The sequence below is a fragment of the Durio zibethinus genome, chromosome 10 (assembly GCF_047325235.1).
Source record: "Durio zibethinus cultivar Kanyao isolate XHJ-2024 chromosome 10, ASM4732523v1, whole genome shotgun sequence".
Classification (NCBI taxonomy): domain Eukaryota; kingdom Viridiplantae; phylum Streptophyta; class Magnoliopsida; order Malvales; family Malvaceae; genus Durio; species Durio zibethinus.
Genome location: NC_143171.1, coordinates 27,812,845 through 27,836,774, shown reverse-complemented (window position 1 = coordinate 27,836,774; position 23,930 = coordinate 27,812,845). Strand labels below are relative to the sequence as shown.

The window sequence follows — 23,930 nt, the reverse complement described above, 5'->3', positions numbered from 1 at the left end:
GCTTGCCCTCCATTCCACCTAGAACATCTCCAAATGGGAAACCATTTGTTCTGCTTAATACATAAATCCTGTGAATAACATGCATGAACTCATTGGAGCCTTCATCTATTCTTTCTCCATAGATGAAAATGCCTGTTTGTAGTTTACCATTTAGCTAGGGTGGTCATTGGTCAGGCCTGTTTCAACTTTACATAGAACTGCTATGAAATGCCACGACGATGAAAAACTGGCTTGTGTCTACGAGATGATTGTGATAACAATGGTTAAGAAGGGGTCAATGTCATAGCCAAACATAAGAGTTGCAGTATAACACCAAACCCATATTTCATGCCAGTGTTATGAAAGGACAAGCCAACTGCACAGCCCCAAACACCATAATAATAATAATAATAATAATAATAAATTGAAAAGAAGAAAACCTGAATGAATTTCTCACAACACCAAACACTTGCATGCATGCATGCATGCATATCTTTACATGAAAGTGTTTTACCCAGTTCGTATGCATGCATGTATATCTTTACATGAAAGTGTTTTACCCAGTTCGTATTCTATCCAACCGATCAACACTTTTCCGAGCTCTTTCCAACTGGTGATCAATGCTTTTTCGGGATTTCTCAAGGCAATCCACACTCCTCCGAGACCTTTCCAATTGATCGAAAGAGATTCTTAATTTTTCTAGCTTATCCATATTATTAGACTGAGTTTTCAACTTCTCCAGCCGGTCAGTGCTCTTTCTTGGTTTCTCTCTTCGATCAGTACTCTTCCTTGAAACCTCAAACACATCCGTACTTTTCCGAGACTGCCCAAATTGATCTGTGCTTCTCCTAGAACTGTACCTTTGAGAAGGAGATTTCTCAACAGTTGATATGAACTTCTTCAGATGCCTTATATACTCAGGATAGTGCTCTAGATCACAGTGGTTCCCTCCTTTAAGCCAAAGTGGTTCATACTTCTCTTTGCACAGTTCCCAAAGTTGCTTACCATGAGAGCAATCGACAACTTCATCTGAAGTTCCCTACACAATGATATAAAAAGACTGGCCTCAAAAGCTATAATTAGTGGTATAGGAAATCATTTTCACCTTACTTTTTAGGGGTAACTTGCAAACAATCTTCTAGACAGTTATCATTTAGTGATCAATGAATGAAGACAGATACAGAAAATCTTATAATATTTACAAACCAAAGAACTTTTGGTTTCTTTGATTTCTTTTTCATCCGCCGATCCCTCAAAATTTTGGTAAAAGGCATATTCAAATCATTCTATACACTATGAAAGTGAACCTATATTCAAGGAAATCAACAAATTGAATAATTTGGTCATAATATTAATCCCAGCTCATACATGATATTAGATACAGGATGAGGAAAACTAAACTTACCTTTAATTAAACAAAAGCTATGCAAAAGGAGCCAAGAAAACTAAATTTCAGTGACTGCAGATATTCCATCCACTACCTAATGGAATTATCCATGATACTATAATTTAAAAAGAAAAAAATCAAAAAAGCCAAACCATATATGATAGAGACATACAGAAAAATTCAGCAATGTCTACATACAGCATGATTTTCAAAACCAAAAATCAAGCATAGTAATCCAGGTTAGCCACCAATGGGGTCCAGATAGATCACTTCTTTTCACTTCGAACCAGACTAAAATCTTCCCCACATACAGAAAATCTGATCTAATTTGACTTTGGCCCCAATAAAAGCTGAGTAATAGCAGAGATTATTATCTTTTCTTCTTTCGAGGTATCAAACAAGAGCTGTTGGGCCTTCATTGTTTTCCATACGTGTTCGTTGACTACCTGAAGAATAACTAATATTGAAATACTAAGTAAATCCTATACAAAAAATGGTTCAATCACACTACTCTAGCAAAAATACCTCCAACTCACTTGAGAAGATGAATACATGTTTTAGATGCAAGAATTCTTAATTATATGGACTGCAATTAATTTACTTTGCCTGGATTGCCAAATCCTCCAAAAATAGCAATTTTACCTACTGTCATGATAGCTAACTTTTTGTTTGTACTTGAGACACTTGCATGGGCCAAAGACCACTGCAGATCTAGATTTGTCAGACTTGATTGAAAGAAATGGACCTTCAAAAGGAACTCCTAAGCAAGAAACATTCAACGGAAAAATCGATGATAAGGTATGACAGTATGTGAACTAACATTGAAGGACGACGTGGAAAACTCATTGATATCCCCATATTTTTGTTTAGACTTGCTGGATAAAAGCTCAGTTCGTTATCCAATCAAAGTGGTTTTGGAGACTTTTGGTAAGAACAGCCAAGTTATTAAAACAGATCAAAAGAACATGTAGGAAAAACAAAATACTGAAATTCAAAATTCAAAATTCAGAATACATCATATGACGAAGAACAAATCAAGTAGTGCATAAGTATCTAATCTCCCAATATCGGTTTCACATTCAACGTAAACCAAGTTCAGATGAACTCAGTCTTCAAAAAAGAAAAGGAAAAGGAAAAAGAAAAACAAGTGAGTTCATTAAGTTCCATCATCATTGCAAAGAATTCAATGGAAAAAGATAAGAATCATATAAATAATATAATGGCTTAAATATCAAAAACCTAGGGGATATACGTGCATGTGGTAGATTTATGAAATTTATAACACATAAAATCATAATGTAGAATGTCAGGGTTGTAGATACTTACATGAATGATAAGAACAGGACAATTGACAAGTGGAATTTTATCAATATTCTGCACACAAACAACCCAATAAAGAACACATTATATATGCAATATTCACATAAATAAATCCTATTAGCCGAATAAATTGGACAAGCAAATTGATAAACCTTTCTGTTACCTTATAAATGTCAAACCAATACGTACGCTTTACAGGATACATTACTCTTAAGCCAGAAAGTATGGAACTGTGCAGTACAACAGCTCTTAACTGAGGCAGCCGAGCTGCTAGATCCAAAGTGGGACCACTACCAACAGATTGGCCGTAAAGGATGATATCTTCCTGTTTTGTACCATACCTTTCTTCAAGACATTTATATGCAGCTTCAATATCAGCATATGTATTCTGCTCACTTGGCTATAACACAAGAAAAATATGGGCTTTAGACAATCCTATCAGCTCCACAATTACAACCATATCCTTTTTACAGAAAGATAACATTTTTTTCTTTCCTTTTTTAACAATATCAAGTTTGCTATATACCTTTCCAGAAGATTGCCCATACCCCGAATAGTCATAGCTGCACAATATCACAGTAAATCTATAAGAAACTGTTAACTTTAATTTCTTTAATAACTACCAAACTAAATTCAAAGACATCAATCATAATTCCTAAAGAAATGAACAAACAACTCCATCTCTCTCTCTTTGGCTAGGTGATAACTACTAGCACTAGACAATAGAATCTGCTACTGCTAAAATGAGAATATGACAACGTTAATTGCGAGATGGGCTTCAATAACAAACAAGTTATCAGGTTAAACCAGCAATCTAATAACTATCAAGTATCAACTAGAATAAGACTAACCGCTAAATAAGCCATAATCTGTACAATTCTCACCTAAACTTGGTAAAAGCATATCAGTTTGCCTACACTCAACACCATGAACTGATTTCCATGTTCACCATCTAGCGACATTATCTTCCAGAAGCATATCCCTCAATTCCTTTCCAATTAAATCACACTGTTAAAAGGGACCAATAAAACTTGCATAGCACCAATCATTTCTCTATTTCCAGCTAACTTCACCCACTCAAGCTCCTTTCACATATAAATCTCCATTTCTTATAAAGGCAATCAACTCCAAACTAAATGTAGTTATACAAACACAAAAACCAAAAACCCAGGTGCCAAGAACCACAAAACACCCATCAAATAAAAAAGAAAAGTTTCAAACTTTTTACAAAAAATTTTAAAAAAAAATGAATAAGCAAAAACGCAGCTGAAAACAGAGCATACCCCATTAGATTGACCCTCAAGTGGATGCTCAATTCGATGAAAAGCTCATACATCTGACCCAGATCCGCAGCGTTTCCATGAGAGTAAAGCAAAGTGGAAGTAGCCATAGGATGCCTGATGTAAATAGCCACAATCTCGGTACCACGCCGAGTTGGTAGCTTAAGAACCTCAACATTTTCTCTATGAGGAAAAGGACTTAGAAGCAAAAGACCAGTTAGTTCATCAGTTACAAGCTTGTATGAAGGTGGGTTTGGTGGGAAAAAAGCGAACTTTGAAGCCATTGAAGACGTTACTCCTCCCATCTCTGCTTTCTTCTCTGTCTTTTTCCTCTGTTTTTGCTCTTTTTCCAGCTTTTTTGTTAGTTTTGGTCAGAAGTTGGAATTGATGCAGATAGACATTCCCTGCTTTTCTTTTGGTTTTTGCTTTTAGTTATTATTTTCTCCAGAAGATTAAAACTTTGTTCAGAGGAAAAGACAGAAAGGATTTTGGTCTTTGTTGCCTATCAGGAGGACTTAAGAGAGAGAAAATGATGGGAGGGTTGCTTTTTTCTTTGTTGTGTCATAAAAATTGGATTTTTTTAAAAATTTTTTATTTTGTATAATCTGTTGTAGGGTCAAGGGAAATGGACAGGAAAATTTGGTGGCAAAAATGGCATAGAGAAAGGGTTCCTACTAATATACCTAAACATCCCCGTGAACTCCCATTTGGATACAGTTGATTAATTGAAGCATTTGATCTTTGAATCTTTGATTACATCAAAACCTTATAAGATTCATTATTTATAGTAATATCTAATAGATTTGAAGTTTTTAAAACCTAAAATTTTTTTATATTCAAATTATGGTATTTTTATTAAAAAAAAAAAACTTTAAGATTGCATTTGAAAGGTGATTAATATGCTTTTCTTAAAGTCCTAATGCAAAAGGAATGGATATAACATTAGAGTTGTTTGAAATGATTTTATTCATAAGGTTACCAAGGAAAAAGGTCCAAATTTTGTTGTTTTATGTCATCATAGTTAAATCACACGTAAACATTTGATTTAATAATAAATATATGTATTTTCAATTTAAAAGTATGTTCGAATTCTATTGATTAAAAAAATTCGAATGAAATAAGAATTTTGTTTGTATATATGCATACATTGATCATTGCAAAAGTATAACTTAAACAAAATATAATCCAAACATTTTGTTTTGAAACCATAAAGAAATTGATTGATTATGGTTCCATTTTGGATTAAGAGGCTGGTTTTGGGTAGCTAATGAGGAATTAAGTAACTTCCAAACAAATAAGTTAAGTTTCAATGACTAGAACCACCTACAATGTCCTTTAGCTTTTGTTTGTCTTTCATCACTGATATTCCTTAAATTTCTTGTTTTCCAGCATTGCTTGAGGATTATCATTGTAAACTCCTAATATTGATTCCAGGGTTTTTTTTTTTTTTTTGAGAATTTGATTGACATATTAATCTCATTATCCGTGAACACCCATAGAAAGAAAATCCCAAGCTCAAAGGAGAAAAAGCCTTCAGTTTTAAGGATTTTTGGACAAGACAATTTCTATATTTTTCTTACAACTTCATAGGTTGAACCTAAATGGAAATGAAGGTGAGAGTGACATATATGAACAAATGGGAATGGGACCAATTTCTTAGAACTTACAAAATTAGGATACTTAATACGCTTTTATCACGGGTTACGATTGTAACCGTAATTAGTGATAAATTAAAAAATTATATCATAATTACAAATTTTGCTAGATTTCTTGTTTAAATCATACTAGTAGTTAGTCCAAAATGCAGCACCATGAACTAGAATAGAAGAGCTTGCCCCACCCATGAAAAAATATTTTGTAATAATCTCATTAGACCATATATCTTTCTTAGTATATTCAGATAATAGATAAGACCATAAACTAAAATATTTTGGAGCTACAAAGATAATTATTAAATCATTAGTACCACATAAAAATATTTTATCTTAGAGTAACTGTTAATATGAATAATAGAAACTTTATTATCACCATTTACATTCAATGTACTTTATAGATAAACGAATACCTAGAGTTGAATGTAGTAAAATAATAAATTAAAAGATTTTATTGAAATTGTTCATTTGAAGTGATTTGAATTCGTAATTTAATTCAATTGATTTATACAATTATCTTTAAAATGTGATATCCAATAAATTTGAAATTTAAAATCTTAATATCCGTAACTTTTTTTCTTTATATCTAAATTGCGGTCTCATTGTAGTATAAAAAATATAACAGTGATTTAAATGTTCAATGTGGGGTAGCAGAACATATTTTAGCGATATTTAAACAACTAGAAGTGCAGAAAGGTCTATAACTTTTAACCCACTGATTGAAAAGAGAGAGAGAGAGAGAGAGAGAGAGAGAGAGAGAGAGAGAGAAACCTGGCTTAGATTACTGGCCAAGTGAAAATGGAAATCTTATTAATAAACTTTTCTATGCAAAGTAGGGAAAATATCACATGGCCTCAAGCTCCTTTCAGCTTAAATGGAGGACATAATTGCATGTTGATAGCAAAATCCTTCTTTCTTTGCATTGCTTCAATCTCTAGGTGTATTGAAACCAGCACTAAATGCCTAGCACGTGCAAGCCTCAAATAACAACCCTAGCTCCAAGGATGGGTCAAAAACTTGGCTTAGCTGCCAAGCAAAAAGTGGTGACATCAACCCTGGAAAAGAATCATGATGTTGAAGAGGATAAAAATGGCAGGACCTAGTGCTTGTTCAATCATTTTAACCCTGTGTTAAAGTACCATCTTCGAAATTACCATTAGGAAGGGCTATTCAAAATCAACATGGCAAAAAACAAAGCAAGGGATATATGATTTGATTTGATATCATGCTCATAATGAACCTGGTAAGGAAATCTTTTCTGTTGATCTGAGATCCCAAGACAGTCCTGGGAGAAAAAAAAAGTTGATGAGAAATCTAGCTAGATGTTAATTTGGTCAAAACTCAGAACAAATCATGTTGGATTTCTGGTCTAGAAATGCTTCAAAGTAGGGCCAATGTAGTGGGAGACCCTGCCTCTAAAAGACAAGTGCAACATATTAACCACTAGCCTGAGGGACCCTAATTTCAGGACTATGCCTTGGAACCAAGGTCACAAAAAAGACGAAGCCCTAGTTTTGTTGGGGAGGGGGGTGGGGGGGAGAAAATGACCCAATAACAATTAACACCTGATATATAATCAAAAGGATAATGAGAGATGAGACTAATGAAAAGAATAAGCATTGGAATGATTTAAATTGGTCAATTATAGGAGATGCTGCTTCCTTTATTAAGAACAGTGGGCCATAATGCAGAAATACATACACACATGTATCGACAGAAAGTCACAAATGTACATCAAAAGTCCTGAATGAGGTTGAAATGAAGCATTTGGATCATGTTCAATCAAGCTCAACTGCCATGAAAAAAAATTATTAACAGTAGGTTTTACATATTGTAGTTTTATACATTTATACCACACTGCACAGGCACTTGCCAATTTCTTACCAGTCATCTCCCAAAACTTTCTCCATAGATTATAATTAATCCATCATGATAACAGTCACCTTAAGCCTCATTTTCAGTATTCTCGTCTGATGAATTTTACCACTCTGTTAACTTAAAATGAACCATTTTCTCAAAGTTGTAAACAGAAAACAAGATTTGACTAAAAAAAAGGATAGAAAATGACCATTGTTTGTTGTTTCATGGTAGGCTGAAGAGTTGTTCACATAGCTTCCTTTCCATCCAGAACAAGGTTTGCATAGTCAGACTTTGACACAATAGAGCTACTCTTTACCATTTCTATAATCAACTTCAGCTTATGATGCTTTTCTCCTTTTCCTATCAAAAAGAAAAGGTTCTGCCCCCATGCAGGATCGAAGTACAGATCTTCAGTTTACAAGACTCACGCTCTACCACTGAGCTATAGGGGCTTTTGGAACCAGCAGTTCAACTTAGAATTTGTTGTTTAATTGGCTCACTTCATGTGATATTGTGATAGGGACTTATTCATCTTGAAACCAAGAAAGGTATATTCTTCTTAAGAAATGCAGGAATGAAAAGCAAAGCAAAATGAGTTTCCAAAGCATCACACTCAGATAAAGTTTGCTCTTTATAATATCATATACTTGACAACAATGTAGAAATCAAACATGATTATTTTATTTTTAACAATTATAGGTTGCCAACTTTGGTCACATAGTGGCCGTTGGCTTACATGTCAAACACAAACCTTGACAGGCCAAGTGAAAATTTTTAAGAAAAATTTAGATTTTGAGCCCCATAGGACATCATTATTTAGTGGCTGTAGTAGTACGAAAGACAGTGATGAAGGCCTTCCAGCTTAAAACAGTGAGCCTGGAATGCCTTGCTCATCATGGCAGCAGAGGAAAGTGGTGTATTTCTCCATGAGGCGGTGGCATTCAGGGCACCTCATGCTCTCCGGGATCCTTGTGGTAGTTGGGAACTCGAATCGGCAGCAAGGGTGAGCAACATCATGAAGCTTGTCATGGTACTCCTTGAATGCCAAATCAAAACCTTTTTCTGCCACATTCACTTTCCATTCATCATAACCACCCAAAGCAGGCAAAACTGTGGTGGAATGGCCATTCACCACTATATTAGACCCTCTACTAAGCACTGCCCATCCACCTTCTCTGTCATAGCTAAGCAGCTTCTTGATTTGTTGCATCATTGGATCCTGGTCATCAGCCCTGCCTAATTGAATCTTGGAAAACAGCATACTCTCTAACCTGGTCCAGAAGAACCAAACCATGGCCATATCTTGCCAGGCATAGCTAAGCTTCTCCAAATTGATAATTCCTGTCACTTTCCTGACTTGCTCTCTTTTGGTGCTTTTCCCCACATAGACCATTTCTAGAGAAATGCGAGATGCAGATGCAACACTGCGTGCTGCGGTTGCAAATCTTCTCACCCACTCAACATCATCACCTCCATACAAGAAAATGTATTTACCTTCTTTAATCTGATCAAGTTAAACAGAACAATTCAAGTTCAAAATCTCATATTAAATAGATCCGTATACTTGCAGTAAAACTAAACATATATGTACTGTTATTTCTAACAACTTAATGAAAAAAATTGGTGAAGTTTGAAAATATATAGACGTATGTACCCAATTGAGGACCATTGGGTCAATGCCATCAACCAGTAGATCAAGCCTCCATGTTTCTTCCCTCCAGAGAGCTTCTTCTCTCAAGCTAGTGAAGGGGAATGCAGTGCTTCCCCAAATCCACATCATGTGGATTGCATTAGGGGAAACCACCTTCCCTTGAGGGTCTAGCACCACAAGGATCGGCTTGGTCCTGAAGTGCCAAACCTCCTTGATGAACCTGATGACTGGCTTCTCTATGAGCAAAGGGTCCTCCACTGAGTACCATGGCATGGTGCTTCGTAGGTTTTCAAATTTGGTTCGCGTTTCAGCGGTCAATGGGACGATGGTACGGTCCACAATTGGGATCCAAACAACCTCATACTGACTATCTAGCCTTGTTGGATGGACCCTGGACTCATTATATATCTGCTCGAGGATAGAAAGCTCATCATTGGAGAATTCCAGGCTTGAAATGAGCAAGAGCACATTTTTCCTTCTCAGCACGTCCAGGCCAACCTGTGCAATATCCCACAACAAAATGTTGAAATATATCCTACAATAAGCACAGGCTAAAAAAGACTGAGAAAGAAACTGTTATAATTTGGTAAGAGAGCCATACCTGTCTCTTTGTAGCACCGTCAAGAAGGGGAAATCTGTCATCCCTGGCATAAATCAAGGCCTTGAGAATTTTCATATTGTCAATGTGGATCACGTTCGGATCAAATAGATTCAGAAGCAACTGGTAAGTTTCAACATCTTTCCTTTCCTCTGCAATTGACAATGATCCAATCAAATCAATGAGCATTTTCAATCAATTTTTTGGGCTATTGCATAACAATGTTTCATGGGGTGAGTCACTAACCAATAAATTGGTAGCAAAAGTTCAGCTGCTGCTTTAGATGTTCATATATGTTCTTGAGTTTGTGAGCCAAGGTGGATAACTCCCACGACTCTGTAGTTGATATTCCAAACCTGTAATTAATGCAAACTATTAATCCAACTATTTTTAATTTTCCAAACTCAGGCCCTATATAATTAAATATTGCAATATAAGATGAAGAAGCAAAACATACTCATGACCCATGCTAGTAAGGTTGGTAATTTGAGTTGCACACGCCACCATGCTCCTGATGGTCCAGTAAACAGCAGTTGGGATATGGGTCAAGGCAGTGGCCAATGCCGGTACGTCTGGTAAAATGTACATTGATGGAAGCTCCTTAAACTCAACAACACATCTAGTCACATCCATCATTGTCCGAATCAAATTGTTGAGTGCATCAAACCGGGGTTTCAGAGGAGCTGTGTGCTCCAGGATTGATGGCAGTTGCCTCAGGATTGCCATTGACTTGGCAAGTTGGTTTGTTGAGTAAATCTGAGCAAGAAGCCAGAATTCTCCATAGTTCAAAGCAAAGGCTGATAGGGACAGCACTAGCTTAGCATCCCATGTATAGCTTGATAGCAAATTGAATATTGCAGTTGTTGTTGCATGTGCATCTGAACCTCCCAAAGCCTTGTATGATAGCTGGCAGTGAAAAATGTTTGTAACATCGAGATGTTAATATATATGAATATCAGATAAGCCATGATTGTACTAATTATATTTTCATTTTTAACAAAGAACAAATTTATGTTATAATTTGCAGAACCTCGCATGCAATTCGATCAATGGTATATGTAAGAGCTTCAAGCATTGCTATATAATTTGCTTGCTGGGCTTTTTCTTCCATTTCAATTTGAGCTAGAGTACCCTGCAGTAAACATCAGGAAGGTGAGCATTTTTCAACCATTTGTTTAGCAGGATAAATGCAGCATATGTTATACCTTGACAATGAAATCAACATGCTGGGTGGCACGATTGAGGATGTCCTCAACCAGATAGAGAAGTGGTCGAACATCAACTTCTCGGCCATCAGGCGCATGGGTTGCCCAAATTTGCTTCATCATCGCATTGTCATCTGACATGCTTAGCATGCCCCCACGGTCAGCCCGGATGAGTGCTTGACTAGCACTAGGACTCTTCATCATTGCCTGAGTAGTGCTAGGTTTGCTGATTAGTGCCTGATTAGCACCAGGAGTAATGATTTGTGGCTGACCAGAAACAGGATGGCTAATGAGCTGCTGACCAACACCTGGTTTGAGTGGCTGAATAGTAGCAGCACGGTTGTCGAGAAGTGCCTGAGCAGCAGCAGCAGCAGGATTGCTAATGAGTGCTTGAGGAGCAGCAGGGTCACGGAGGAGTGCCTGAGCAGCAACAGCGGGATTGTTGAGGGGTCCGATCATTGTTGGCTTAAAAAGCCCTGGGGTTGTCTTCTGCTGATCCATTGAATATTACAGAAAAAAAAAGGCAAGATAAAAACTTGGGGTTTTGGTTGCAGAAAGAGGGAGAAGATGGCTTGTATATTTGTTGCCATCAGACAAACCTATTTATAGCCATCGCAAATGGAATAAAGCTGACTTGAATCAACTTCCTTGCTTCATATCCAATTAAATTGTTGGATCGTTAACAAGAAGCCTATTACTTTAAGTGGTCCTCCTGTCGCACCCCCTCTCCCTTTATTACGGTACTTGTCTGGGACCTTGCTGCGCAGTGTTTAACATAGTTGATTGATTTTAATGTAGTTCAAGCCTCTCTGATAGGAAATGGGCGGTCATTAAATCCAGGTTCTTGAGTTTCCTAAGCTCCAGGGTGAACTTCTAGAGATACAAAAGTCAGGCCAGAAACCAGAATAAAAAAAAAGCGCTCAAATATTGCCAATTTTTAGTTAAACATTTCATATATGAACTGAGTACGGATTAAAATATTATCAGAAAATGGTCCCAGGGAGAGAACATACAGTACCAAAATCTTCAAATAATCTTGGCCGTCAAACAAAAATGGAACGAGAAACATGCTGATAGGCAAGTGTTGTGCTTTGCATCCTTACTTGATTCTGTTTTTTACGTGTGACCATGATTGAGAATTTTTCTCCTGTAACAAACAAGGAGTGACATGAAGAAAAGTAAGAGATTTGATTCTTTGCTTTTTCTAAGGTAAGTTGAACAAAATTGTGATTTAACAGCTGAGCAAACCTAAGAATTATCTGGAACAGGAATTCATGTCATGGTTTGAATTTCCTTTTTATTCACGAACATCAACAGGCTTTATCTTTACTGCTCCGAAGAAATTCCATATCTTTTTCTCTTTAGCATCTCGGCTTGCCTTATTACAGTAAGTCCATGGAATTAACATTGATACTTGAATTCGAAGGCTCAAGATCAACCAAAACTATACACGATCGGGGTCTACTTTTACCATTGCTTTTGATTTATTTCATGCATGCTGAATGAAGCACGGTTGTCTTAAAATTATTATAAAATAAATGAAACTGGAAGGCATAGAAAATTAAGACTCAACTCTTGATAATTTCTATTTGAAATTGACATTTCTACCTTTCATCCATTGTTGGCTAATTAACCATACAATGTGAGGATTTTGTGAAAAATCTTAAAGTCATTACATTCATATGATTATAGTGAAATATTCGATGTGATACATAAACTTTAAAATTTTCTAATATGGTACCTAAACTTTGAATCTATAAACTAATGTTTAGTGCTACTTAAAGGGTTATTGTTTGTCATATGTTATCATTTGAAGCTAATCATGTTAGTATGAATATCATAATAATTTAGACATTACATTAAAAATATTTTAAATTTAGGTACCACTTTAATTCAAATGTCATTCATGATATCATCCCAAAAAGAAGTAGGTTCCTAAGTCCTAACATAGTGTATAGTTTGAGTCACCATCTTAATCAAAGTAACATATATCCACATGAGATTACAATCTCATAATTGGTAAGAAAAGGAGTTCTCTTTCTTATTAAGGTTTTACCCTTTTGGAGCACATCATAAGTAAAATCCTAAATGCTTCAAATAGATATGGAATAGTGCATTTAAGATCCGTAAAGAGGAGATTAGATCCAAACAAAGTATGAGAACAACTTCCTATACATCCAATTTGATTTCTCCTTTATATCAATGATTACATCTGAGACAAACTAGAATGTAAACTTAAAAGACTTGTTATATACATTTTAATACAGAACACATAATAATTTTAGCATTTTGAAGCACATAGGTTCTTAAACCTCACACTTCTTTAAACGATTCCAAGCCTTTAATTTATACATAGAATGCAGCATCTATGCTTATGTTCTTTTTATTCATCGCAGCACTGGTACAAAATGTACCTCTCCATGGTACGTCCACATTCAGAACAAATCACTCGTTCTGGTATCCCACGGGCAGTACCTGGTAGAACTAGTCGATTGCAATGGTGTGGGGCTGGATGCTGCAGAAAGTAATCATGTATTGCCAGAACCAAACCTTTTGTTTGCACATCCTCTGCCCACAGATTATAATTTGATAAGCAAGTTAGAAATGCACTTCCCTTGGCTCTAGTCAACTCTGATGAACCTTTACTAAGCAAAGCCCATCCCCCTTCACTGCTATCAAATGAAAGCAACGTCTCAATTTCCTGAGTTATAGGATCATTGTCATCTGCTTTGCTAAGTTGGTGCTTTGAGTACCACATGCTCTCTATTCTAATCCAGAAGTACCAAATTGCAGTCAGGTTTGGCAAGCAATAGCTAAGTTTTTCTGCAGTAATAGTAGCCATATTTCTTTGGACACGCTCCTTTGGATAGCTCTTTCCCACATAAACCATTTCCAGGGCAAGACCAGAAGCTCTTGCAACATCATGTACGGTGTTTGTGAATTTTCTAATCCACTCTATATCCTCTCCTCCATACAGGAATATGAATCTTCCGTCTGATATCTGATAAATCATAGAAGTTCATATATTAAAGCATGAGGGAGTATATATGAATACAGCAGAAGAAAATCAGTGCTAGACACTTAAAAAGTAACAATTCCATGCATACAATTTTCTAAGACTTGTGAAAATAAACATACCCAGTTCAAAATCACAGGATCAATGCCATCCACAAGCAACTCAAGTTTCCAAGTCTCTGCCTTCCATAAAGTATCTTCCTTTGCAGTGGTGAAAGGAAAGGCCAAAGCCCCCCAAATCCACATCATGTGAAGTGCATTTGGGCATGCAACCCGTCCTTGTGGATCTAGAACCACAAGAATAGGCTTCTTCTCAAAATGCCACACTTCTTTAATGAACTTGAATACTGCCCCATCAAGCATTGAAGGGTGGTGCAATGTGTACCATGTCATAATACCATTTATATTCTCAAATTTGTCTTGCTTGATCTTAGACAATGGGACGGACGGGTCTAGCACTGGGAGCCACACAAACTCATATTGATTTTCCAGCCTTGTTGGTTGGCTCTCGGACTCATTATATATCTGTTCAAGAATTACAACTTCATCTTGCAAGATGTCTACATCTGATATGAGCAGTAGAACATTTCTTTTCCTTAGAACATCAACATTAACCTGGTTTTGTCATGTAAAAGGTTGATGCCTTGTCAGCATGTCGAAAAGCAATAAACTAGCTTTGTCTCTAAAGACTAGAAAAATCCTTTCCAAATTTTCTTTTAACTATCAAACTAATCCCAAACTATTAGTTTATGAGCATATAATGTAAGTGCTTTTTGGTACTGGGATATAAGACTAAGAGGATAAATTTGTATGTTACACAACAAAAGTATATAATTTTAGTTTTTTTCTTAAATGGCTTAAAGAAATAGTCAAAATAAAGCAGAGAATAATTAAAAACATGAGCAAACCCTTTTCTTGGTGGCTCCATCAACAAGTGGTAGTGGATCATCCTTTGGGTTAATCAACGCCTTGAGAACCTTATTGTTGTCAATTTGGGCTGTCTCAAACAAATATAGAAGGTTCTGGTAGGCTTCAATAAATTTTCTTTCATCTGTATGAGGAGCCTCATTAAAATGTTGATCATATAAATGTTCTATCCATCATTAATAATAATACTGTATTAGCCACGGTAAGCTCACCTATGTGTTTATAGCAGGTAGCCAGAAGACCTACTAGATGGCTGTGCATGTTACTGAGTTTGTGAACCAAGCTTGATAGTTCCCAAGATTCTGTAGCAGATAAAAGATACCTGAAACCAAAAAAAAAAAAGAAAAAACCCTCGTATTTCTAATATCTGCATGGAAAGAATTCATTTTAAATTATTTATCCATTTCTTCTTATTCATAAGAGAAATCAAGGCTAGATAAGCTATATCCTCAAACATATATCAAAATAGTTTACAACTTAATCTGATTATTACATAAATCCTAAAACTTGTTGTGGCATCTAGCAGAGTAAATGTAACCAATGGTCTTCAATGGTGGAAAAGTGGCTAAATGCTCTTCAAAATTGGAGCTGTCTAGGTGATTGTATCTCATAAATTAGAGCATCAATAACATAATTTATGCTAAAGATATCGAAGACATACTCATTTCCAAATCCTGAAAGGCCAGTTATCTGAGACGCACTGGCCAAAATGCTTCTGATGGTCCAGTAGATAGCTATTGGTATAAGGTCCATGGCTTTGGACATTGCAGTCACATCTGCTGTAATGTACTTGGACGGTAGCTCCTTGAAATCAACTATACACTTGGCAATATCTAGCATGGCTCTGATAAGATTCTTAATTGTGTCAAGCTGAGACTTCAGCATGTTTAAGTGCCGTATTATTTCAGGTACTTGTCTGAGGATAGCCAGGTTTTTGGCTAGTTGGTTTGTGCTATAACTCTGGGCAAGGAGCCAGAACTCCCCATAGTTAACAGCAAAAGCCGATAAAGCTATCACCAATTTGGCATCCCAAGAATAGTAGGATACCATGTTCAATATGGACATTGTAGCTGCATGTGCTTCCCCAGTTTCAGTGCATTTAAATGCCATCTGCAATACCTGCACCGTTAGTCACAAATATATGTACAAACATTCACAGAAATCAGAGAGAGAGATTTATAATAACCTCACAAGAAATTCGGTCAATGAGAAAACCGTCAAGCATGTCAGTTACATTGGTTTTGTAGGTCTGGTCTTCAAATGCTTCGGTATGTGCTTGCATACCCTGTAAGACAAAAAAACGCATTAACAGCATAAGCACTGTTGAAGAGAAATAAAAATAAAAGAAGGAAGATGGCTTGCATAATTGTAAAGATCTTTAAAGCTTTAACTTCTACAGCATCAAAATTTTCTTTGATACAAATCCAGTCCAAGTTCTACTTATCTAAGCAATTACCAACAAAATTCAGACACCTACACTATACTCAAATGCCCATGATGGTAGCATCATCAAACATATATTTCAGGAGTGTATATCCATACATTAAACTGATCTTTTTTTTAATCTTCTACTACTTTGCATGATTCTTTTTCTTTGTTACTCAGAAGCAAATATTATTTGCCCTAGTTAGAGTAGGAAATTAAGGTAAAATAGAAGAACAAAAAGAGTCAGCCTAGGAATTGTTACCGGTGCATCAACAGCATTAGAACTTGAGTCGGCACAGTTGAAGATGTCTTCAACAATATGCAGAAGAGGTCTGACATCAATGACACGTCCATCAGGAGCATGAACTGATTGAATTTGTTTTAACATCACACTGTCATTGGACATTGAAATCATAAGTCTTTCACCTCTGACAGGTTGCTGCATTTTGGCTGTAGGTGTTAGCATTGACTCCATCTATTAGGCCTCTAATGCAGAAACACTAATGTTTAGGGTGGTGTGGGAAGGAAACAACAAAGGTTATGTGCTTGTATGATATCAGATGAAGTATAAAGAAAAGTTGAATCTACTTCCTTGCTTGCTTCTGATGTGGTTTGATTCTTGAAAACTCAAAGAATGCACATAAAATTAGCATATTCAACAGGCCGATAAATCTGCATCAATATGTTTAAACTTAAAACTATAATAAATCTGCATTATCAAACAGGCTATTCCTAGTAATTAAGCATATATCAATGATTAAAGCGATCCATGTCCGTCCTGTTAGCCCCACTACTGGTTTAGAGAAAGCTTTGCTTGGTTTAGAGAAAGCTTTATGCTTCCTTACTTGACCGATTTGTTCCAATATCATGATTGGGAATAAAACAAAGTGAATAGAAAGGGAAAGGTACAAATTACGTGGATTTTATTCTTTGCTTGTTCTTTTAGCACTGGAAAGGTTATAACTATTCATAAATATTAGAAAACTAAAGCTTGAATGGTGGCTAGATAAACCAAATTTGTAATAATAAAAGTCTTTGCTTTGTTGATATTGTGTATATGACGTAAGAATGATTATATTTATAGAAAAATAGCTTTCAAAATAAATTCCAACACAACTATAGTCCACAGATATGGAGCATAGAATTGGAATGTCACTAGATGCAAAACCAATGAAGTTCAAACTCTGTTAAAAAAAAAATCAATAATGACACTTACTTGGATCCAACATAATCCAAACTTAAACTGGAATCCTTTACCAGCTTGCCCTCCTTAGAGCATCTGATCATACCTTCGGAAACTTGAAACTTGACACAATAAACACACATGGGTTTCGTTTGCAGCCATGAATCTTTTTTTTTTTTTTTATTGATATCATTGTCGAACACAAACCAAGAATTGACTGTGACATCGTAGCCATGTAAGATATTTTAATAGTCAGCAGCAAAAAGAATGGATTTTTCATCATCAAGATGTGTAAAATCACGTGGCCGAAAGGTGCTAGAGGGAAGTTCAGGCACAGAACTCCATGTATTTTAAGGCAGGGTCGAAAACTTAGCCGCAAGGTCACTCTTTATCGTTCCCATAACCAAAACCCATAGCATAAATCTTGTTGTCCAGGGCAACTACTTGAGCCAAAAGCCCATCTCGGAACAACCTCTTTCCAATCCCCCTCATGACATATAAGGCGTGTTTAGATGAACTGCTCTCCTATGGAAACAGACAGATATTTTCACCACCGTCCCTCTTCTTCAGTCCTGCAATCTCCTCCACTCTCGCCATCGTTTCCTTGAGCTTATATATAGATGACGGTATGGCCCGCCAACTATAATGCCCTACCTCTGTTTGGTTTCTTAATGTTGTTTGGCATCCGCCCAATCCGTTTCTTAGCCTATAAATAAATAACTTTCCTCATTTTTAATCCAAAAAAAATCCCAAGAGTTGCTCTTTGCCTTTATTCCCATCTATTCCTCCTTTGGGCCGCCGCCTATCTTTTTCTCTGCTTTAGCCGCCGTCTCTTCGCAGTTGCTCTCAACGCCTACTATCAATCCCCTCAATTAGTCAGCGCAGGTGTTCGATAGTAGTGGCGGTTTGTCAACAGTTTGGTGAGGAACACATTTTTATGCAATTTTCCCCATATTTTCCATATCCCAATTTTCTTTTAGTTCATCTTTATCAACCCACCATAGGAAAATGAGAATCTTGAATTTCTTGTTCTTTTCCTCATATTTTCCATGAACTAAACATGGGTTTCGTGGAATTGCTCAGTTGGTAAAATGCAATAGTTAAAGTTTGTTGCTTTTCAATAGAATTTATGAGAAAAACGTTTTTTTTTTTTTCCTTTTTGTTGTTTTAGTTATTGTTTATTGAAGAATTTGCATGAAAGTTGCTTATGTATGTGTACGAGTTTGTTTATTTAGTTTGGTGAAATCATACTTTTGTGATCAATCATTAATTTGATATTAAATTTGAGACAAATGGTTCAATTAGAAGTGATTTTGGCTAATTTTCTCTCGCTAGGGTTGGGAATTGGTGCAATATTTGATGTTAGTACGACCTTTGAACTCATCAAGACTACCACTATTAATAAGGATTTCAAAGTTTTAGAGAATTCTGTACATTAGATATCATGATGCTTCTTCCTATTATGCTTTAGTTGTTAATTTGAACTGATTTTATGGCCTTTCTGCTAATGTAATGTAGTTGTCGTGTGCAGAGCAGTTGTATTGCTGTAATGTCAGAAGCTCCGAAAAATTCAGTTGGTTCGAGTGAGCAGCGTAAAGGTGGACCAGATTTCTTTAGCTTATACGCTCGTGAAATAGCTGATCTGTTGTCCCAAGATGAAAAGACCCTGCCCCCTTCCGATGCATCTGAGTTGTCTCAAGGGAAATATGGGGTCATCAATGGTAAAGAGGCTATGGACTGCAGTCGTAAATGTGCTGATTCACCTTTTGAAAACAGCATTGGTGCTGGGCTTTCAGATTTCAAGAATGGAAGATTGAAGGGATTACTTAAGCAGACCGTGAGTGATCTCTCAATGGAAGTTGATGAGGTATAGATTCTAGCTCATTTCTACTCCGATTTTCTAAAGATAAATAACTAATGGCTCCAACTGTTGGGGACTTCTGGAATTTAATTTATAAGGAATGTTTATGGTTTTTGTACTAACATAACTTCTAGAGTTAGTATAGATTAAGATATGCTATTTCTCTGGTTTTTAGTAATATCCAACAATTATATTCTCTCCTAAGACAAATGAAAAACATTAATGAATAAAATTGGAAGTCCCATTGCCCTCGTGCTTGTGTACTTGCACAACATCTTGCTTTCGTCAATATATTTTATGTTCAGCTACTTCAAAGCATAACCTTGTTTCTAATGATCTCAATAGGCCCCAATTCAGAAGAGAGACATAAATAGTTTATAGGTTCAGTTGTTCTCTTCTTTTTCTTTTTTTTTCATCCCCTTTTAGCTGTTCTAAGGCTGAATCACTAAGGTATATTTTGTTCCTGATAGCAGGTAAGGGAAACTGCATTATCATTGTTGGTATAAAAATTCTTGCATTCGATATGTCATTTTATCTTTATTGTACAGACATGTTCTTGCCAACTCTCACTTACTTAAGCCCTTTTCTGGCTCTTATCACCTTGTGGCAACTTTTAGCTTGCTACCTCAATGGTGCCCTTCTTTTTTTATTACCTGAATTGCTGGGTCTTCATGTCTCTTTCTTTATAATTATTTTAAAGTAAATGAACGATGATATAATCGTGTAGATTGTTTTTTGGCTCCCATCTTTCAGAGATAAAAAAATTGTAACAACTAAATAATGTGATTATTGCAGATGTTAGATCCTGTTGTGGATATGTGTCAGTTACGGTATAAGGTCAGAAGCAACAGTTTGGTGACTTCAGCATCAGATGGTGATGCTGCCGAAGTTCCCAGTAAGAAACCTAAGATACGATCTTCCTGCACATCAGCCAGCATCACTAGAAATTCTTGTCCTATCAAATCTGGATCTTGTGAAGAGGTTATATTTTACTCTTCTTCTCATTGTTGAATCCTGGTATCGATTCACCTTCCAATATTTCTTGCATGATAAAAGAATGAGTGCATGCATTTTCTTGAAATAAAAAATTTGATTCTAAGAAATCCCAAGTATGTATATTGAAAATGGCCTAGTCCTAGATAGATAAATGCTTTTGCAGTGTTACAGCTATATATGATTAGTTTGTTGTCTGTAGAATTTCGGGTGGCATTTTATTTATATGTAAATTGCAACTAACCAATTTATTCACCCATATTCACATATTTTTGTACGTCCATGTATCTATGTTGATATATGCATATATTATTTGAATCAACAGAGGTATTTGACTCTTGAGCATGTGCCAAAAAATCAGGCATTATCATTAGTAACTTATTAATAAATGTGTTTCATTTTACTTTCTTGTTCTTTCTAGGTGGAAGATGATTTGGAGTTCCTTCTAAAGAATGATAACCAACTGATGGTAGAGGAAACAATGAAAAAATATTCTGATGAACTATCCTCAACGGTGATTTTCTGAAATTGTATTTTTCCATAATATATAACAGTTTCATAACCTTCTTTGTCACGTATGCCTCTTTGGCAAATTGTTTGTAGCTGAACTTTGGTGGCATCTTCTCTCTTTCTTTTTCCTTTTTTTTTCTTTTTTCAGCTGTTGCATATGGAGCAGAAGCTTGAAGAAACTTTAGATACTATAATGTCCAAGTGTAGGTATGGTTTTGTTCCGAGGAACTTATAGCTTTGAGTGTGCTCTAGGGATGATGCTATTTAGCAACTAGATAATAGGCACCTATTATGAATTTTACCTTTCAAATATGCATAAAATGTTATAGTGCCGCCTTTTTTCACCTAACCTCAACCAGTTTAACACTCTAACTTCAATCTACAGGCCCATGACACGTGCTGAGAAGCGGCAGCTTCAGAAATTTATTCAGAAGCTACCTAAGGAAAATCTGGTCCATGTTGTTGAAATTATCCAACATGGTAGGCCAGCTGGAAAACCTTGTGATGAAGAAATCTTTGTTGATCTGGAAAAAGAGGTAAAGCAATATCTGTAAGTTACATGGTTTTTTGAGTTAATTTAGAATTTCTGACATGTTCCAAGACAATGTCTTGCAGGAAAATACAACACTCTGGAGATTGTATTACTACGTGGAAGCAGTTGAGAAAGCCAAAATGCTTGCAAATTTACAACGTAGCAAAACCCCAACATTATAGCCATCCTTTCTGAGACCATGAAAGCAGTTCTGCAAGCCTTCTATCAAGACTATTATATGACTCTCCCCCTTGCTTAAAGAAGCTATATGGACATTTGTAGATGTTGTTGATCACAGAAGATTTTCAAGAGATGCTCTGCAGATTGGTTTTCACCCTAGTTACTTGATTCTTGTCTTTAGGAACTTGACAACACTGCATTAACCCATATATTTGATACTTTAGGATTGGCATGAAGCAATTTTTTCTTGCCACAGCACCTCTGGATTTCAATATGAAGCGGCCTCTTGATTAGTCTTTGATTGATCTATTCAGTATAGATTGACACAAGTTTGTAAATTCCTTAGAAAAGCAGTAAGATCAAAGTTTTTGAGTTTTTGAGTTTTTGGTTTATATCAAGTGTTTAGCAAGCATGTTATATGCTTTTTGGGAAGCACAAAATTTTCAAGGCATGCAATTTGGGGGTCCATTCCAGTTAAATTTTGGACTCCAGGAAAATTTCAGCCTCATAAGTTTTAGTACAAAACAACCTTTAGTTAGTTTTCCAGTTGATAACAATGCACGCATTCTTAGTTTAATGCTAAATGACAGAAATTTAAGCCAATTCAGACTGCTCAAAGGAGAGAACATTGATTAAATAGAGAAATCTATGCATCATTGATGTAGTTAAGCTCAAACGTAGATAGCAGTATCTGCTTTAGTTTTCTTTCATTCATATACAGGTTTGAAGTTCTTGTAAGCTATTATGGCATAAAAAGGGTCTGAACCGGAAAATAAACCAAGCCACTTCATGAACCAACTGAATGGTGATTTGTCATCTTGAGCATTACCAGCAGTTGGTAATTTCCGGATCACTTCTGGCTGAGTAAATCCTTCAATGCACTGGAAATACTGCAGAACAAGTTGTACTCGACTATATGCAGTTCCATCTCTCCAGGCACTGATGGCTTTCTCATAGAAAAGTCGATTGCTAAAGCTTACAATGAATACCCCTCCTCGCCTAAGCACCCGAAAAACTTCTGCAAATACCTGCAAAAACCGAAAAACTTTCAGACCCTTTCATTGATTCCTGTATAACTTCATATTCTGATGAACAAAATAGCATCAGCTTACCTTTTCAGGTTGCTGAAGGTATTGTAGACTGACAGTGCATAACACCGCGTCGAAACTGCCATTTTCAATCTCAAGTTTTTGATCCTGGTTTAGATCCTTGACAAAGAAGTAATCCAGCCTAGGGTTCCTGGCAAGTTCCCGAGCATTAAGTCCATGACCAACCACTCTTTTGTAAACAACTTCCTTTGGTAGATGGCTAATCCATGAGCTCATGAGGTCAAGAATCTCTGACCCAGGCCTTAATCTGTCCCTATACAAATCTGTTAATGTGGCAATGAAGCCATCATCAACATGAGTCACAAACCGTGGATAAGCATAGAATTCCCTGTCAGGAAATGTGTTTAGTTTGGTTCTGCCTTCATTGGTAAGAACCAGGCGTTTGATTCTGCCTGCTTTCGATTGGTTTGCTTCCTTGTTTTCATTCGAAGTGTTTGAAATTTTTACTGGAAGAATCTTGTTTTTTAACAGAAGAGAAGAGGAACTTTGTGGATTTGCTGCAATTGATGGCTGCCATGGCTTGGGTTGTACGTGAATAGGAAGCATTTGTTTTCAGGACTTGAAAAACACGTTCCAGGTTTTCCTGATTCATATGATTGCAGAAAAGCTTGCTGATTTATGGCTGTAAACACTTGCAGGTATCCATTCGGGCCCACAAAAATAAGTTATACATGGGCCCTTGTTAGGCTCTTTGTACTACTTTATCGATCTTACTAATGGCTCAATGTCATGAAGGCCCATGATTTGATTGGTAATTAATTAGAGGGGACAAACATTCAAAGGGTCCATTTGAGAGTTCGTCCGAAAGATTTTCAATGTAGGGATGTGAATAGATAGTAAATAAATAAATAAATAAATGTTATTATTTTATTTATTTATATTGGATTTGAATAATTATAAATAAATAATTGATAGATTTGGATAAAAAATTTATTATTTATGATAGATTTAGAATAACTATAAATAATATTTTTTAAATATCTAATATTTGAATCCATTTAAATTTTAATAAATAGTAATAGATATTTAAATTCGTTATCCGTTTATATATGTAAAATATTATATGAAATTTTATACTTGTAAAAGGTTTTGAATCTTAAAAATAATTTTTATTTATTATTAATTAAGAATAAATTTAAATTTTAAATTAAATTTTTATTTATTTTATACTTTGATAAAAATTTTAAACAAACATATATTTTAATAAATTCAAATATTGAAATAAATAATACTTATTTAAATTAATTTAGATTTGAATAATAA

The 23,930-nt window shown here is 35.7% G+C and overlaps 5 protein-coding genes across 7 annotated transcripts; 1 reads left to right on the top strand and 4 right to left on the bottom strand.

Moving 5' to 3' along the window:
• Positions 1 to 375: 375 nt before the first annotated feature.
• Positions 376 to 4,506, bottom strand: LOC111292158 (uncharacterized). The gene is made up of 5 exons (XM_022884399.2): positions 3,970 to 4,506; positions 3,213 to 3,249; positions 2,850 to 3,086; positions 2,693 to 2,740; positions 376 to 1,018 (listed from the first exon to the last, which is right to left on the bottom strand). The coding sequence occupies exons 1-5, from the start codon at positions 4,269 to 4,271 to the stop codon at positions 536 to 538; spliced, it is 1,107 nt and encodes a 368-aa protein (XP_022740134.2). The 5' UTR covers positions 4,272 to 4,506; the 3' UTR covers positions 376 to 535.
• A 3,631-nt stretch (positions 4,507 to 8,137) lies between these two features.
• SEOR1 (sieve element occlusion amino-terminus protein) lies at positions 8,138 to 12,198 on the bottom strand. The gene is made up of 8 exons (XM_022884422.2): positions 11,946 to 12,198; positions 10,933 to 11,805; positions 10,758 to 10,859; positions 10,185 to 10,633; positions 9,974 to 10,083; positions 9,731 to 9,879; positions 9,133 to 9,627; positions 8,138 to 8,982 (listed from the first exon to the last, which is right to left on the bottom strand). Exons 2-8 carry the CDS (start codon positions 11,431 to 11,433, stop codon positions 8,341 to 8,343), a joined length of 2,448 nt encoding a protein of 815 aa, XP_022740157.1. The 5' UTR covers positions 11,434 to 11,805; positions 11,946 to 12,198; the 3' UTR covers positions 8,138 to 8,340.
• An 868-nt stretch (positions 12,199 to 13,066) lies between these two features.
• On the bottom strand, positions 13,067 to 17,238 carry LOC111292730 (protein SIEVE ELEMENT OCCLUSION B-like). The gene is made up of 7 exons (XM_022885250.2): positions 16,562 to 17,238; positions 16,061 to 16,159; positions 15,536 to 15,984; positions 15,087 to 15,196; positions 14,856 to 14,998; positions 14,071 to 14,562; positions 13,067 to 13,933 (listed from the first exon to the last, which is right to left on the bottom strand). Exons 1-7 carry the CDS (start codon positions 16,772 to 16,774, stop codon positions 13,316 to 13,318), a joined length of 2,124 nt encoding a protein of 707 aa, XP_022740985.2. The 5' UTR covers positions 16,775 to 17,238; the 3' UTR covers positions 13,067 to 13,315.
• A 348-nt stretch (positions 17,239 to 17,586) lies between these two features.
• On the top strand, positions 17,587 to 21,933 carry LOC111292987 (uncharacterized). 3 transcript variants are annotated; one of them, XM_089767100.1, is made up of 7 exons: positions 17,587 to 18,108; positions 19,014 to 19,349; positions 20,139 to 20,324; positions 20,758 to 20,850; positions 20,995 to 21,053; positions 21,232 to 21,382; positions 21,462 to 21,933. In XM_089767100.1, exons 1-7 carry the CDS (start codon positions 18,103 to 18,105, stop codon positions 21,558 to 21,560), a joined length of 930 nt encoding a protein of 309 aa, XP_089623226.1. In that variant the 5' UTR covers positions 17,587 to 18,102; the 3' UTR covers positions 21,561 to 21,933. The 3 variants fall into 3 exon arrangements, with proteins under 3 accessions (XP_089623226.1, XP_089623227.1, XP_022741396.1); XM_089767101.1 differs by having other exon boundaries at positions 17,587 to 18,402; positions 19,019 to 19,349; XM_022885661.2 differs by having other exon boundaries at positions 17,604 to 18,402.
• A 253-nt stretch (positions 21,934 to 22,186) lies between these two features.
• On the bottom strand, positions 22,187 to 23,454 carry LOC111292988 (S-adenosyl-L-methionine-dependent methyltransferases superfamily protein). The gene is made up of 2 exons (XM_022885664.2): positions 22,671 to 23,454; positions 22,187 to 22,586 (listed from the first exon to the last, which is right to left on the bottom strand). The coding sequence occupies exons 1-2, from the start codon at positions 23,211 to 23,213 to the stop codon at positions 22,266 to 22,268; spliced, it is 864 nt and encodes a 287-aa protein (XP_022741399.2). The 5' UTR covers positions 23,214 to 23,454; the 3' UTR covers positions 22,187 to 22,265.
• Between the last annotated feature and the right edge of the window lie 476 nt (positions 23,455 to 23,930).